This window comes from Salvia splendens, chromosome 16, assembly GCF_004379255.2.
Source record: "Salvia splendens isolate huo1 chromosome 16, SspV2, whole genome shotgun sequence".
NCBI classification, from domain to species: Eukaryota; Viridiplantae; Streptophyta; class Magnoliopsida; order Lamiales; family Lamiaceae; genus Salvia; species Salvia splendens.
This window is the reverse complement of record NC_056047.1, coordinates 9,533,168-9,551,302: the sequence shown is the minus strand read 5'-3', so window position 1 is coordinate 9,551,302 and position 18,135 is coordinate 9,533,168. Positions and strand designations below refer to the sequence as shown.

The window sequence follows — 18,135 nt, the reverse complement described above, 5'->3', positions numbered from 1 at the left end:
CTAGAAGAAGTATACATGCCACTAATGTTTAGTGAGAGTATGACTACAAGAGGTCAAATTGAATTGTATGTTGAGTATTCGTCAATTACTCAACAACATATTCATCATCTCATGAGTAATGATGTTGGTACGTGTCACGACCGCATTTTCTAAGGATAGAAAACACGGTTGATCGCGACTAGGGGAGGATTAAAGAAGCGGGGAAGAAAGGGGAAAACAACACAAATCGACCATAGCTCGAAACAAACGGAATTAGCTCGAATTAAAATCAGAGTTTTGAACAAAATAGACTTGAGTCTTTTAAGATGCACAACGGAAGCAAATGAACGCGGTTCCATGTATGAAGACATGAACCTCCGAGAGTCAAAATCTGACTGAATTAAATGTCTTGTCTCAATAGCACTTCCTCCACCACTTCGCTGCTCAACCTGCACATTTAGAAATATATGCAGGGCTGAGTACAAAAAGTACTCAGTGAACACATTGCCGAAGAATACACATATACATTTAAAAATATTGTCAAGCCATCATCACAGTAACACTCGGGGTGTTGTTGAAAAGACCCGAGCTTACTAAAAATATCACATTGGACTGCAGTCCCTTTTTCCTGTACTTAGCCATATCTGATCACATTGTGCCGTCGAGATGGTGTTCTCGCACGGTCACCTTCTCTGCCCATCATGTCAGAGGTATCCTTGTGCCGGGAAGGTGGCCACCTTCCTCGGTCACCTTCTCTGCCGTTCACGGTCAGAGGTTCCCAGTAGGGACACCACCCTACCAGGACTCAAAATCGAATCGATTCACATATATCATCATTCATAATTCACTTGGCCTTAGCCAAACAGATAGGCATCATACACAAAACATTTATGGCAAGACAACATCTTTAAAGATCACGAACGTATGTTCAAGTTTTCATAAAATAAAATTTGTATTTTTAGTATAAGAAAGCTCACCTTGTTCATTTAGTTTCTTTAACTTGAATTTTTCTGACTCCACCCTTAACTCATGGAGATAGCCTTTTGAAAACAAACAACGTACTAATAAGACTCGAGAAATTCACATACTTATAGGAATGCATGCTCCTACTTTATTTCTTTTATCATTTGTTCACCGTCAGAAGAATTTTAGAAACTTGCATATTAATTAAATTGAGAAATTTAAGTAATATCACTTCTTTATTAACCTTAATTATTTATGTGACTTGAGAACGTCGTCTCCCTCTTTCTTTCCATTTCCTTAGTGGCCGCCCGAGGCGTCGCGGGGCGATGCCGGTCGGCCGCTTACGCCCATAATTCCTCCGGTAGCTCCTCGTATTTTCCATCACAATATCGAACAAAAATCCCAAAATTTATTTAAGCCCATAATTGAATTATCGCAACTATTTCCCCTTTGTTAAGAAAAATTATATGTTTTCCGGGCTTGGGATAAATTATTCATACTTCAAAATTATTTCGAAATTAATTAAATAACTCCTAAAAAAATTTATTCAATCCCATGATTAACTTATCGTAATAATTTCCCACCGAGAATTTATATTTATTTCGGCCTTGGAAAAAAAAATTCTAAAATTAAATAAACAAGTCCCCACAATTAATTCAATTATCAACCCAATGATTTATTTACAAAACCCAAATTCTCCACCTTATCACTCAAATTAATATTTTAAAGCCCCAAAACAATTTTTTAACTCATCCTTATCTCTCCATTTTATTTTGTAATGCCCAACTAAAAAGAATGGCCCAAACTAAATAAATCCTCTAATTTTAATTTATTAGCCCAATTTCTTTAAACAAAACAAAAGCCCAATCTTAAAAAAAACAAAAGGCCCAAGTTAAAAGTCAAAGAAAAAAGGAGTCAAAAAAATACTCCCCTTCTCTCTCTCGGCACTTCCGCCTCCCTCCCTCTCCTTAACAAAATTTTCCCCCAAATTTTCCATAGATCCTCATTTGGAGAAATCCCAAATCCGTCGGCCTCCATCGTCCTACGCCGGCGACCTTTACGCTGTTTCGCCACCACCACCGTCTTATCTTCCGAGGAAAACGCTGATGCAGCGAGAGGACAAGGAAGCCGTCGCTCAGCCGCCACCGCTGCTGCTGATTCGTCGATTCGCCGCAGCCACCGCGGCTGTCTTCCCCGGCGGAAATCGCAGCTGTTCGCTGCTCGCTGGCGGAATCAGGGACACCGCCGCCGTTCCACACCAGAAACTGCCACCGCTGTTCGTGAGCAGCCACGGGAACTCTTCACCAGCTTCGGACAGCCCCGACGTCAATCAGAACAGCACCGAAACCAACCCGAACAGCCCCGCTGCTGTTGCAGCAGCCCCGAAACACGGTCGCAGCCCCCGACTTCAGACGGGACAGCCCCGATTCACCTCCGAACAGCCCCGAAACCAACCCGAAAGATAAGTTTAAAACAAGGTTATATTCTTTCGTGTTTTCGATTAGCCACGGCGGTGTTCGATTGATGATTGAGTTATGTGTGGGAATGATGTACGACGAACATGATATGAATAACACCGATCAAAAGGAAAAAGATTTTTACCTTCGTTTGATTGTACGATTGTGTGAAATTCTCCTTCCTCTATCCTCTATCCTCTATCCACGTTGGTGTATACAGAGAATTTAGATGGTGATGGGGTGAGTGATTGTTATATCTATACATATGTATAAAAAAAAGGCTGCATGAGACGTGGGCATCAAGTTGGTTTGGCAAGTTGCCTACATTCCTATCTCCAAATTAAATGCAGCATTTAATGCTATTGATACATAGGATCGGCCCTCTTTTTTTTTTTTAATTTTATTTGTTTATTAAATTAATTATTTAAATATTTGTTCACTTATTCTTTTAATTTGATGTAGGTATAATCGGTTCAAGTTCGTGGTTGTCCGCGTTGAAGTACCCGATTTTCTTTAGAACGAAGGATGTATTAAATTAAATTTTCGTTGAACTTTTGTTGGATGTATCGGACATTAAAACTTTAAATTTTGGGGTTTTATTTATTTATTCACTTCCCTATCGTCAAACAAACAACAACAACAATCTATCGTAGCTCGGATTTAAACGCCTAAAAGTTACTTATATAGATAATCAAGCCAATAATATCGGCTTAGCGGGTCGTTACAGTACGTCTACGAGAGGCCGAGAACCATATTTCGCTGCAACACAAGATTTTGATGTTGGTACGTCTACGAGAGGCCAAGAACCATGCTTCGATACAACACAAGATTTTGATATTGGAGGCGTGCATTTAGGGGACAGTGACAACCCAGCTGTGGTTGAGGACATAATTGGTCTTGATAAAGCCGACTTTCTTGATCCACAATCACCTTATGATTCTGAAGATGTCGATCCGGATAGTACAGATTCAGATGGTGCTTCGTCAGATGAGGACCAATTTGTTGCTCCAAGAACATCCATTCCGGTTGGAGAAACAGTGGTTGGCGAAACATCAATTGGAGGAAGAGCAGTACGAGAAAGAGTAGTTCAACAGTTCCCACAGCCTGGTATGAACTATTTTCGCACCTTACCAGGTCCATATGATAGTTTTGATCCAAAAAACTTTGAGTCTGATGATCTCAATGTGCATTATTGGAGTGAAAAAGATCCGAGCAATGTCGGTTTGTATACTAAATTTAAAACCAAATTGGAATTGAAGTCAGCTGTGACTTTTTGGCATTTGGAAAAAATCCGACAATATACAGTTGTTGAAAGTAAAGGAAAGAGATGGCATGCAGTTTGTAAGTGGCCACAAGGAAATCCGAAAGATAAGTCCTTACCGCCATGTTTGTAGGAGTGCCGAGCAACATTGAGGAAGCATGATGAACACTGGCAAATTAGAGTGTTTAGCACTGCTCATACTTGCATGGGGGATCGTAATTATAATGGGCACGCTAATCTTTCGTCGGGTATGATAGCGTTGAGTGTTCGACATCAGATAGAAAACGATCCTTGCTACAAGGTAAAAGCAATTGTGGCGGATATTGAAAATAGATTTCATGTGAAAGTTAGTTACAAGAAAGCATGGTATGCTCGGAGGACAGCTATTGAGCTTGTGTATGGTTCGTGGGCGTGGAATTTCAAAGTTTTACCAGGTTATTTGAATGAGTTGCAAAGACAAAATCCTGGCACAATTGTCGAATGGTTACATGATGAAAGATTAAGCAACGGTATGAACAAGGTTTTCAAGTACGTATTTTGGGCTTTTGGTCCAGCTGTGGAGGCTTTTCAACTATGCAAACCAGTTTTAACCGTTGATGGAACTCATCTACGTGGACGATATCGAGGTAAAATTCTTATTGCCGTTGGATTTGATGCTAATAAGAAATGTTTGCCTATTGCATATGCCATTGTTGATGAGGAAACCATACAAAGTTGGAATTGGTTTATGGAACGTATTAGAATTCACATAGCCAAGCATGAAATATGTGTAATATCTGATAGGCATGTGGGAATCATAGATGCAATGAATTCTCCAATATGGAAAGAAGAACCCAATGTGGGGCATCACAGATTTTGCTTGGTACATGTTAGAAAAAATGTTTTGCAGAATCACAAAGGCATCATGGTAAAAAAAACTTGTTTGGAAAATTGGTATTGCTACAAAGAAACGCAAGTTTAAGATCAGACGTCGTTTACTTCGAACCATCAACAACGAGGCTGTGCAGTACCTTGATGCATTGGAGTTAGAAAAATGGAGTTTGGCGTATGACAAACACAAAAGATGGGGTGAGATGACCACTAATATGGTTGAATCTTACAACAATGTGTTGAGAGGCGCAAGACAACTCCCAATTAAAGCTTGCATTGATCTGATATTTTGGAGGACAATAGAATGGTTTAATGAGCGGTCAATTGCATCAACACAGTGTGCCACACCACTTACCCCATGGGCCCATGAAAAGGTGTGCAAAAATGATGTAAAAGGCCAATTACATAATGTGAGAGTCCCAAACACAATTGCAGGGCTTTACGTGGTTCGAACAAAGCGTCGAATTGGTGGAAAGAGCGGTAATAAGTGGAAGGTAAAGTACTTGGAGTCGAACTGCAAATGTCAAAAGTGGCAGATGTGGAGACTTCCATGTTCACATGCAGCGGCAGTTGCGCGGTTTAGAAACGAGCCCATGCTGTCGCTTGTTGATAACGTATACCGCACAAGTGTTTGGGTACACCAATATTCTACGGTGTTCAATCCAATCAGACACCAAGATTATTGGGCTGTGCCTGAATGGACTTTGCAATGTTCACGAGCCCAGTTAATGCCTAAAAGTCGAGGTCGATATCGTACTACTAGGATTCCTAATCAGATGGATGTGCGTGAAGCTGACCAGCCACGAGCCTGACGCCGATGTAAACATTGCCGTCAACCAGGGCACGACAGACGCAACTGCCCGAATGCTTCTTCAAGGATGGATACTCAGTTGGTAGATGATGCCGCTGACGATTTTATGCCTCCACCTCCATCAAGATCTGCAGTTCGAGGTCGTCATTCTATCAGCCACACTGATGATGCCGATCACGATGTTATGCCTCCACCTCCACCAAGATCTGTAGTTAGAGGTCGGCATTCTGTCAGCCACACTGGTGGTACAGGCGAAGACATCGGTCTCAGTTATGTCCCACATTCTCCGCCTAGATCTTCTGTGCGCGACGATTTTTTCGGGGTTGATTTAGAGAATGTCGTTGTGGAAGATACTCCTCCGTCTAGACTCTCAACCGCCAGAATCGGGAAGGGTATCCGTAGCTTCTTCTTTACGCGGAGAAGGCGAGACAATTGAATGTGTAACAACTATTTAGCTGAATTGAACATTGTTCTGTTTTACTTATATTTTGGCGGCGTCGTAGTTATTTATTGAATAGAACATTGTTCTGTTTTACTTATATTTTGGCGAGTCATGGAATACACAAAATGTAAAATTTAGTTTATTTAAAAACGCCACTCAAGATGGCGTTTTTCCTAAAAACGCCATCTAAGTTGGCGGGTTTGTGTAAAAAACGCCACTTAAGTGGGCGTTTTTATCTAGAAACGCCTATTTCGTTGGCGTGTTTTAAAGACGCCAACGCCGATTGGCGTGTTTGTTCAGAAACTCAACCTCGGTGTGGCAGAAAATTGCAAAAAAATTTTCGAACTTAGAAACGCCATCTTGAGTGGCGTGTTTAAAAAAACGCCACTGAAGTAGTCGTTTTATAGGAAAAACGCCTATGACGTTGGCGTGTTTTAAAAAACGCCTAGTAAGCTTGGCGTGTTTGTTCAGAAACTCAGTAAGCCTTGGCGTGGCAAAAATTTGGAAAAAATTTTCAAACTTAAAAACGCCATCGTGAGTGGCGTGTTTCAAAAAAATGTACCAATAAAAATTATAAGAGTTCAAATTATCAACATGCACACGTATAAAAAGCGGATTTATCAAATTACTAATATACATACGCCAAATGAATGAAAAAACACCAATATCAATACAATATATCAAATTACTAATATAAAGCGTTCAAATCAATGTAAAACACCAATATCAAAAGTTCGGGCAACGTTCACTCGTCTCGCCTTTTACGCATAAACAGACTACGGATTCCCTTCCCGATGCTGGTCTTAGGGATTCTAGACGGAGGAGTATCTTCAACGACGGCATTCTCTAAATCAACACCAAAAAAGTCGTCTCTCGCAGAAGACCGAGGTGGAGATTGTTGATCGCTGAGACCGAAATCTTCTCATGTACCACCCGTGTGGCTGACAGAGTGACGACCCCGCACGGCAGATCTTGGTGGAGGTGGAGCCACAAAATCGTCATCAGAATCATCAACCAACTGAGTATCCATCCTTGATGATGACGACTCTCCACCAACTTTCTTCTTTCCACGCCGCTTCGCTTTTTGCCGCACGGGCATGTCAAGGTCCAGCTCAGAGCGCTGTGAAGGACGGTGGTCCATCGTCTCAGCTTCCCCACATATCTGGAGGCCATCTTCAACCATTCTCGAAATGGTGAATAAATCCGGCCGTCCTGACATGTCTTGCTCCCTAAGAAAGTGGCGTATTTTGTGAAGGGTCTCCACCTACAATTTTCAGTGTTAATTACATTTCATCTTATGAATATAAATAAAGAATAGTTGTTGAAATCTACCGCGTAGTGATGAGAGGCCGCCGTTTCATGGAAGCCCTCTTGAGAATGCACCCCAGGTTTTGTTAGGTACACCACGGTTATCCGGCGAAACCAATCCATGTACTCATCAGTAGCAACAGGCACCAATGAGTACTCCAAATCAACATACATCGTGTCGTGCCTATTATGCCAATCTTGTATATGATTGGCGTGCCACTGAACCCAGTTCCGACTTGCTTTGCCACGTCAATCCTGTTTCGTAAAATCAGATCCGTGGAACCGATCGACAAGCGGGATATAAGGTTGGACAATCCCAAATTGTCGCAACACCCGCTGTGGCATGTGTGGCTCAACCATATTCCAGCAGATTAGTGTTGTCATCGACGTCCATATAGGACGACCGGCAACACAAACATCCGGCAGATTTCGCGATTCATACGGCATCCAAATAAACTAAATATGAAACTTATTTAGTCAAAACAAGTTCAATCAAAACAACACACTAGCAACAATTTAGGTTACGTAAATTACCTGATTGGCATGCATTGTTGAGAACTGATCTCTGAAAGTTTCAATGCAATGCCCCGGTGCTTTTACATAAGACGCCCGACCAGTCCATCTACAAAAATTAAATTATGAGCGAACAACACAAAAATCAATAAAAATTATGCTTAAAAGAGTAATTAGTGGACAACTTACGCGACTGCACATGGTAAGTAGTCTACGGGCGCGGGGTTCAGCATCTGCGGTCTAATAATTGGGATTCTTTCCCAAGCCCACGGCTGTAACAATGTAAGAGCTCCCCCGACATCGGTCCTCTTACCAAGTGCAGCTTCACATAGATTGTGGTACAAGCAGGCAAGAGTCGCACCTCCCCAGCTATAGCTAGCACATTGTTCTATATCCATGAAAAACTGAAGGTAGAAGAAGGGAATTTTATTACCGGTAGCGTTCGGGATCAGTAGACCACCCAGTAACAGCAGACAATACACACGAGCACGTTGATTGTACATGTATTGCTCGTGGTCATCACTCAACTCAATCCGCAGTTGATTTGATAAGCTTGTCTGCTTCCAGTTCATTTCTTTTAGATCAACTGCATCTGGAATAAATCCAAGAAAATCCAAACAAACATCCTTCCAATAGTTGACATCCTTAGTGGGGATGTAACCCGTCAGAGGCTCACCGTCAGTTTTGAGGCCCCATAAGACCTCCACGTCTTCTAAGCTCACAGTCGCTTCACCGACTGGAAAGTGAAACGTGTGAGTCTCTGGCCTCCAACGTTCAATCAAAGCGGTGATAAGATGGTGGTCAATGTCTTTCGGTTGACCACACCTCAACATCCCGCCGAACCCCATCTCATCTATAACCGCCAAAACACGAGGATTTATGGGAACATCCCATATGATTTCTTCGTATCTTCTACACCGTACGTCTTCCGATGGCACTCCTGCCCATATGTTATTATAGACGTGTTGTCTCTGCAGATATAATACGGAGGGGTCCTCAGGACCACATAAGAGCCGACGACGAGAAGTTGAAGAAGATGCCATAAATTACCTACACAACATTCATATTCCAAATTAAACAACAAACAAACCTAAACAAATTCACTAATTACAAACAATTTAATACAATATCACAAAATGGAACACCTATATCAAATAATTCACAATACACAACTTCAACATCATAACACAATTCACCTACACAAAAGTAACAGTTCAAATAAACAATATACATCAATTTTCCACCAATTCAACTTACCCAATTTTAGTTTAACCAACCTAACAATTTCAATTTCAATTTCAACCTAACAATATACACAAAATTAACATTTCAAACTAAAAAAAGACATTAACCAAAACCCACATAAACCAAATCAATTTGCCCAATTTTTAAGCTATAAAACCCTACGATTTTGGTTTATAATCAAATTTATACACAAATTCACTTAACCCAAACAATCCAACATAATAATCAGCACTAACGTCATACAAATAATCCATATGCACAATATTTCAACTCAAATCGCAACACATTACAAACCCTAGCTAAGTATCCAACAATTACTCTAATAATGTAAAAGATAAGCATACTAACCGAATAAATTGGACGAATTTGGGGAAAACTAGCACCGATTGATGAATGGAGGGCGAAATCACAAAGACACGGAGGAATTTGCGAAGGATTTGGCCGCTGCTAGAGAAAATTGCGAAGTGGGTCTGTGGTGTTAATTTTTCGCGACTGGCTGCTGGTATATGCGTCTGAACAAAGACGCCAATGGTGTTGGCGTCTTTCAGTTAAAGACGCAAATGATGTTGGCGTCTTTTAGCACAGACACGCCACACGGATTGGCGTGTTAATTTAACACGCAATTTTCATCGGCTTGCCTAATTTCATAAACACGCATTCCGTATAGGCGTTTTATTATATACACGCCATCTTGATTGGCGTGTTTAAATGTACTGTAATTGGAGTAAATACGGGTAAAATACTTGAACATTGTAAAACGCCATTCTAGTTGGCGTTTTTACTTAATAAAAACGCATTTCCTATTGGCGTTTTTCCTATATATGGAATAGATAACAAAATGGGTACATTTACGTGATTTTAAAGGCAAACTGCCCTATAAACCCGATTTCCTCCCACAAATGTAGTAGTACTATAAATTTTGTCTTCTAAAACTACGAACTAGAATTAAAAAATACAGTTTCATAAAAATAAAACCAAATCAGTGTTATATATCGTCATAGAACATCTTCAAAAGTTATACTCGCATAACCAAAATGTAACATACTAATTAACTACCTAAGTGAGAGTAATTCACAGGGGATAAAAAAAAATCTCTATAGCCTACCTTCTTCCAGACTCCATTGCATCAAAACTAGAATCCCAATTTTGATCAACACGGTTGTTACTGTTTGTTGCAGTCCGTTGCATGATGATACCGTTACCAGTGGGCGGGGCTGTGGAACGCGACTCCTCAAGTGCTTGGAAATATGCATAAGGACCCCAACCTAACATCAACATCATCGATCAAATCAGATCAGATCAAATCAAATCAAATCGCACATTATGTTCTGAGCTAGAACAACATGTTGGAACGAGACAATAGGTGATTTTTCGAGTTCTAAACAGAATTAGGTAATCTACCATGGGAATTTCTTAGATAATGAAATTTCAAAGTTTAAGTGGCAGTACTTCCCTCCCCAACAAACTGGTCTATAAAGATAAATGTGGTGTCTTATTTTATAAGCACAGATCAATGAGTATATATATCATAATGGCTATGGTTTAACGATATGATATACAGTAAGTAATAAAGTGCAATATTTAAATTAAAAAAAAAAGTAACAGTGTAAGTCACAATGGGAATCTACCTTCAGAGTGATATGGAGCTGGGAAGAACTGCAGGTAGCACATAGTAGCAACTACGAGACCTGGAAAGGTAAGCATATGTTAGCATCATTTGTCGTAAAATGTAAACAATAAGGGCTTCTTGTAATGTCCAAATAGGACGAACCTATGAGACCCCCAGCAAACACATCTTGCCAGTGATGCCAGTAGTCGTCCACACGGGATATACCAACAAGACACGCAACGAGAAGAGGAAGAATAATTAGGCACAGTTTGGCCACGTGCCCCTTGCTATCAAAGCATTTGATTTTTCCTGCCAAGTATAGTGATAGGAAAGTAAGGCCTGCAAAGGACCCTGCAGAATATCATGTAAACTATCGTCACATCATCAAAATAGGCTATGAGCTTTGATACAAAACAAGGTAACTACTAAAATTTATTCATCAACACCTATATAGGCAAGAAATCAACTCACATGAAGTATGCCCACTTGGAAAACTCTTGTGCCCTTCTTTTATGTCACTATCTTTACCATGACACACCACGTTACCCCACCAATCATATGCCTATTAACAAGAAATGTGCAATAATTGGCTTTCGAAGAGACCGCAGATAATTTCCAAATCACATAAGTTGCCTTACATATGAATAAGAAAAACAGCAACATATAGGGATTAGAATGGACATACATCTTTTCCATCAGGAAAGCAACGCCAAAAGAAGTCAGGCCGTGGTCGGCCAACTGCATCTTTTATTGCATCCGTGAGGACTCCAGTTATGAGCACAGCAAATAAGAGACCTGCAGTTCAGTTGAGACCATGTTGTAGCCAACTCCAGTGAGACAACGAGTAAAATCTCTTTTATCAACAAATTGGGATCATCCCACAGTCTAAAGGAAAGGAGGGAAAGGAAAAAGATGAGATCTCTACCTAGAACACTATGATGCAGATCGTGCACATCTCCCCTCCGAAGATAGTAAAAAACAAAAACAGCAATAGGCAGCAAGACTGCATACATCTAATACACATGAAAATTCATATACTCAGTAACACTTCAGCAACAGTAACCTTTTAAGGCAAAACCATAAATGTGGAAAGCAAGCCCGGATTTCTATATTAAAAACATCACACACGCGCACGCATAAACTGCAGCTTGATAATACAGTAAGTCTTTAACTGTTCTGCAGTGATCACAAACAAATATCTAGATGTCTTAGTCAATTGAGGAAAAAACCTCACCGGAACTGCCCATATTGGCACCGTGTTTTCCTTCATAGGATATCTGAGATCCGTCATCATGCCTTCCCCAACAAAACGATAGAATGGGTGAATGATATTCAAAGTTATCTCTATCGCAGCGAGCAGTATTAGTATCAGCCAGTCGTGCTTATGACTTCTCGCAAGCTGTCTTCCATGAGTCTTAATCGTATACCGGCCTCCCAGCTCAATCTCATTCTCTGTAGCCTATTATTCCACAGATACAAAACATGAGTTTAAACTGCAGTTGCCAATCCACTCAAGATCAAATCAAGCAAAAAAAATAATACACATACAGCAACATCTGCTAAAAAAATCCAAAAATCACTAAGAAATAAACTCATGATTTATACCAGCTCAAATTCCAGCCACTACTTAAATGTTCGACCCCTCTTTTCTTACAATACACGAAAACACACTTTAATATCAACTGTTTAGATCTGTATTTTCTAGAAACAAACATTCAAACAATGATAAGTATAACAGATCAACAATCAAGGCAGGTGGTAAAGCAGGTCAACTTTTCCCCAAAGATTGCCACTAATTAGATATACCACGTGGAGATCTTAAAGGGCTTTTACATAATGAAATATCGCCGATACTAACACTGATTGAAGGTTTACACCTGAATCACCGCAGCACTTAAACTAAAGTGAAAATCAAATTATTTATTCAGTATTAAATTTCTGGCAAAAGAAAAATAAACTAAAAAGAAGAAAAATTACAAACCTGAAACATGTTCCGAAAACTCGCCGGGGAACAAAAGGAGAACCAATTTCTCAAACCCATTGGAGCTCCCAAAGCAGATCAATCCGATTCGTAGAAAACTGACCACAAAGATAAGAGTTTAATGAATCCGAAATACAACCCAAAAATGGCAAACAAGTAATTACAAAGGGAGCACAATGCTCGATAAAACGGAAATGCTTAAACAACAAATTACAGATAGTTCTAGTAATATTGAAGTCGAAATGGCAAATTAAATGATGCCTTTGAATTAGTATTTGTTTTCTTCTTTTTTGTAAAAGATGAAAAAGAGGTTAAAACTTAAAGCAAGTTGCAATTCCTTATCCAAAAATTCTAGTTTTTCTTAGCTAAGATTTCGCTCTGGATTTTGAATGGTGTGAGAGAAGATTGTTACCTTCTGCGATTGAGAAAAAATCGAAACTGGAAGATTTGTTCCGTCGTGTAGAAAACTTGAAAATGTAGTGAAGGCGCCCGCCCCCGTTGAGACGGTTGAGCGAGTTCTATAACGGCGTTGAATTCTAAGTACATTTATTTGATTATTACCTCTATTTATTAGTTAAGCATGTTCAATATTTATAAATTTTTTCCTATAATTTGCTGTCAACGGTTGACATACAACATTGTTAATTTCTTGATTTGTTCTACGCGGCAATAATAGTCACTGTCCTTTCCTCTTTTTTTTCATCATTTATAAAATTCAAACTTGGGGTGCAAAATGATTTCAATAGAACACAATTTTTGTTACAATGGAATTTCAAATATGAAAAATAATATCGAATCTAAACAATAGATTTATCGTTTTTTAAGAAGGTATTCCAAGAATGAGTCTTGTTCAGCTCTTTAAGCAATACTCACATTTAACAATTTAACATATAATGATGTAAAAAGTAGATGGAAAATAACGTTCAGATATTACTGAACAATGGTTACAAAGAAAAGAAGGAATTTTTTTTCAATTATGATAATTTATATATATATATATATATATATATATATATATATATATATATATATAGGGATGTATTCATTTCCTTTTCCTATATTTCCTCATTTTTCCTTCTTAATATCAGCCATTAGATTAGAGAAATGGACGGTCAAGATCAACATTGGGTAATTAATCCCGTGTTGCATTATTTGTCCTATTTTGTGCATTATGAGGGTACAATAGTAATCTAATAATGGCTGGAAACCGCTACGAATAATGCACCACATGGTCACGAGTAATGCATATAATTGCCTATATAATGCACAATATGTGAACTGCAATGCATACGAACAAGATGTGTTGTGTTATGATGTTTGACACACGTTTCTTGTTTCCCTAAGGGTTTAATAAGCTTAGGGGCTAGGGTATAGTACGTAGACATGTATGTAATCTTCACATGGTAAGGAGTAATGGATATAATTGACTATATAATGCACAATTTGTGAACTGCAATGCATACAGACAAGATGTGCTGTGTTATGATGTTTGACACACGTTTCTTGTTTCCCCTAATGGTTTAATAAGCTTAGGGGCTAGGGTATAGTACGTACGCATTAATAACAAATTATAAAACGATACGAATAATTCACCAAATTGTCACGAGTAATGGATGTTATTAACTATATAATGCACAATATGTGAACTGCAATGCATACGAATAAGATGTACCATGTTATGATGTTTGACACACGTTTCTTGTTTCCCCTAAGGGTTTAATAAGCTTAGGGGCTAGGGTATAGTACGTAGACATTACTAAATGCACGTATGTAATCTTCAATCCGTTGATTAACCCATATACACAATACCTCTAATAATGCATAATATACTGAGATAATGACAATTAACAGCTACATAATGCACTACCTAAACCAAATAATGCACATACGTATATTCCAATAACAACAATTTGTTAGTAATGTCTACGTACTATACCCTAGCCCCTAAGCTTATTAAACCCTTAGGGGAAACAAGAAACGTGTGTCAAACATCATAACATGGTACATCTTATTCGTATGCATTGCAGTTCACATATTGTGCATTATATAGTTAATAGCATCCATTACTCGTGACAATTTGGTGAATTATTCGTATCGTTTTATAATTTGTTATTAATGCGTACGTACTATACCCTAGCCCCTAAGCTTATTAAACCCTTAGGGGAAACAAGAAACGTGTGTCAAACATCATAGCACAGCACATCTTGTTCGTATGCATTGCAGTTCACAAATTGTGCATTATATAGTCAATTATATCCATTACTCGTTACCATGTGAAGATTACATACGTGTCTACGTACTATACCCTAGCCCCTAAGCTTATTAAACCCTTAGGGGAAACAAGAAACGTGTGTCCAAACATCATAACATGGTACATCTTATTCGTATGCATTGCAGTTCACATATTGTGCATTATATAGTCAATTATATGCATTACTCGTGACCATGTGGTGCATTATTCGCAGATACCAAAATGTGGCAGTTACTTTTCCGTCAAATGTCAATAATAACCCTGTAATGCATACAACCACCTTCTATAATGCAACACGGAACCAGTTTTATAGAATCAATCTGATCCGTTGATGCCTTAGATCTGACGCGTAATATTAAGAAGGAAAAATGATCTAAGATGTGAAAAAGGAGAATAACGCTCCCATATATATATATATATCAGTAGAAAAGTTAATAGCAACAAAAGGATGCTAGTGGTTTCACGAGATAATCAGTATTTTAAATGAAACACTATTTGAACAGAAAAAATTGTAAACAATATATTGGGACAAATAAACCCTTAGAATTAACTTCATTAGTCGATCCATCATTAATATTAGGGATAAGACCTTCTTATATTTCAAACGTATAAAATTGACACATTTATCTGATTGCATTCAAACAATTCAAATAGCAGTTTAAAATTCAAGAGAGAGAGAGAGTTTAAAGCCTGAACACAGCCCAAATTTTGAAATTTGGAAGTTTCGGCCTAGTGAGAGAGTAATTTATAAGCCCAAGTTAAATTTTGGCCCATTAATACTCTTCACTTTTAACCCAATTCAATATGATTTCAATATGTATAATTTCATGCCTCTTATATTTTTAAAACGTACTGTATATGTTAAATTATAATTACAATAGAATAATATTTTAAGAAATTGCAATGTTTCTATATAATATTTGATTACATTGATATCCTTTGAAATTAATAAATTATGTATGAAATATTTTACTCCTATGATATACGCTCCTTTCTTCACCCACAAAATTGTCACATTATTGATGAGACATATTTTAGTGAAATGTTTGATAATGTGTGAATGAGTATTAGAAGTTAGCGTAGATTCTATTACTATAAATTATAATATTTGAAATTTATTTCGACAAACAGTGAGAAATTTTGACATTTTTTTATGGATGAAGTTACAGTTACTAATAAATTATTAAATTTTAATAGAATAAGATGCAAAGCGGGCATTTGCAATATCGTGCAATTCTGCTTCAAAAAATATTTTATTTTTGAAAAAAAAAATAAATTCAGGTGACACATTCACTTTTGTTGCATGTGTTGTGTACGAATGATTCTCATGTTTATGATTATAGCAGGAATACTAATTTCCTCCATGTCATCATCATTATTCCTCACATGTAACTTCAAATAATTAAGCTAGTATTGTTTGTAAATTGAAAATTAGTAAAAACTGAAAACGAAATGTGTGTTCATTCAGATATGCAGTCACTCGACTCATTCGTCATAATTATAACCAAATACTTACTTACAATTTATAAAACATAATTTTTCATTTGGTACAATAATCAGGATGCATCCTTAATTATCAACGAATTAGTTATGACGATGTCTCGACCTTAGGCATTCCTATGATAAATTACTTTAATTCTCTTTGGTTTAAATTTCATAGTTGTTGTTGATTTGTGCATTATATGCCATTTCTAAATGCTCGATAAGTGCAGATTGATATAGTTTATGACTTTGGCTTAGTTATTGTTCGTTATCTTAGCTTTTTTTTTTTCTTGTGTCTTTGAAGAGATTACGTTGTCAATTGTGTGGACTTTATTTGGATACATTGTGTATAGCTACATCGATACATGATGAATCCACGAATTTCTGATGTTTGTAAATGCTGGTAGAGAATGAAAATGCAGATCACGACAGAGAATTTACGTGGTTCGATTTACTGAAGTAAATCTACGTCCACGGGAAGAAGGGAGGGCAAGATTGTATTGCTTGATCTGGGATTACAGCTTACAACACAGACTTGCTATATGGTATTTTATCTCTAGAGAGCTTAACCCTTTTCTATCTGATCTAAGTTCTATTTATACATTGAACTAAGATCGTGGTTTGCAGCCCCACTAACAAGATCGTGGGTGAGCAATAACTGCTCAATAACTGCTTCGTACCACTAAATAGATCGTGGGTATAGCGGAGGTCGTGGAGGCCTTTCATGAGTCCACTAACTCCTAGTTCGGTCGAATGCTGAGACCGAACTGCTGGACTTTACCGATCAGCTCTTGCCGATCTGAGAGGAGAGCTTGACTGGTCGGCTTTTACCGAGCTGTAGGCTGAGTCCGAACTCTTTGGTCGTGCCGAACTCTTTGGTGCCGAACAGATACTCTTTCTTGGGCTCTGGGCTGATGGGCCGTCACTGTTATTGGGCTTGCCATTAGGGTTTAGTTCGTACCCCATCACTACCCCCCCCGAAAAGCGAAGTGAATCACTTCGGCGAGGTGAGTCACTTCGGCATTCTGGATAACGGCAAGGGGGAGGCTGACGTCAGGGGACGTGCCTTGCGCGTGCCTGCATTAAATGCGACAGTAAAATCCGGCCGTTGAATCCTGAAAAGGTGGGATTCGAAACAGCGCAACGATCTCGAAATCTTTCCCGAATCTGATAAATATGCTCTTTCTTCCTCATTTGAACACTTTTGCTGTTGCGTCTTCTATACTCTCTCTTTCTCGAGAAACTTTCTTCCGCTTTCAAGAGCTTCTTCAGACTTTCTTCACCTTCAAAAAGTAAGAAAAATGGCTTCTATTTCTTCTTCGGAGTCGGGTAGCGGTAGGAGAGGCGGTAAGGGGTCTTCTGGCCGGAAAGAGTCCGGGGAGAAGACCGTAGAGTATTTCCATAGTATTTTGAGTAAGGATACTGTGATATCCCTACCCGAAAAATACTTTTTTCCTGGGGGGAAGGCGGTGGTACCTGACGGTGATCATAGGGCTGACTCCCCGCCGGAGGGTTACGCCACCGTGTACGAGGCCTGCTTAGAATGCGGGCTTCGTTTCCCCCTCCCTTCTGCCTTTATAGATTTACTAGATTTTTTTCAGCTTCCTTTAGGCCAGGTGACTCCGAACTCTTGGAGGCACTTGTCGGCCTTCGCTGCCGAACTCCGTAGGTTAGGAAGGGATTTGTCTTTGAAGGCGATCCTTAAATTCTTTCAATTTAAGAGGAAGGGGTCTTGGTTTTACTTGATCCCTGTACAGCCCTTTAGGGCCTTTTGTAAAACGAAGTGGCCGAAGTGGCAAAACCGCTTCTTCTATTATGATAGGACCGCGGCTCCTAGTTTTCCCTGGAGAGGGCCGAAGTCCGTTATCCGTCATCCTCGGCCTGAACCGTTGGACGAGCTCGATGGCGAGCTCAACAAGATTCCCATAGTTAGGAAACAATACACGGAGTCTGAGCTCGTCAA

General features: G+C 38.9%; 2 protein-coding genes and 1 long non-coding RNA gene across 3 annotated transcripts; 1 reads left to right on the top strand and 2 right to left on the bottom strand.

The window, feature by feature from the left end:
• Positions 1 to 1,369: 1,369 nt before the first annotated feature.
• Positions 1,370 to 3,006, top strand: LOC121769941. The gene is made up of 2 exons (XR_006043723.1): positions 1,370 to 2,639; positions 2,862 to 3,006. It is a non-coding gene; the product is annotated as an uncharacterized LOC121769941 (long non-coding RNA).
• A 3,493-nt stretch (positions 3,007 to 6,499) lies between these two features.
• Positions 6,500 to 8,500, bottom strand: LOC121770991 (serine/threonine-protein phosphatase 7 long form homolog). Its single transcript, XM_042167787.1, has 4 exons — positions 7,794 to 8,500; positions 7,626 to 7,713; positions 7,116 to 7,547; positions 6,500 to 7,047 (listed from the first exon to the last, which is right to left on the bottom strand). Exons 1-3 carry the CDS (start codon positions 8,450 to 8,452, stop codon positions 7,341 to 7,343), a joined length of 954 nt encoding a protein of 317 aa, XP_042023721.1. The 5' UTR covers positions 8,453 to 8,500; the 3' UTR covers positions 6,500 to 7,047; positions 7,116 to 7,340.
• Positions 8,501 to 9,794: 1,294 nt separating this feature from the next.
• Positions 9,795 to 12,991, bottom strand: LOC121772511 (lipid phosphate phosphatase 2-like). Its single transcript, XM_042169640.1, has 9 exons — positions 12,852 to 12,991; positions 12,440 to 12,537; positions 11,693 to 11,917; positions 11,384 to 11,471; positions 11,144 to 11,253; positions 10,930 to 11,020; positions 10,621 to 10,809; positions 10,478 to 10,537; positions 9,795 to 10,114 (listed from the first exon to the last, which is right to left on the bottom strand). Exons 2-9 carry the CDS (start codon positions 12,497 to 12,499, stop codon positions 9,951 to 9,953), a joined length of 987 nt encoding a protein of 328 aa, XP_042025574.1. The 5' UTR covers positions 12,500 to 12,537; positions 12,852 to 12,991; the 3' UTR covers positions 9,795 to 9,950.
• Between the last annotated feature and the right edge of the window lie 5,144 nt (positions 12,992 to 18,135).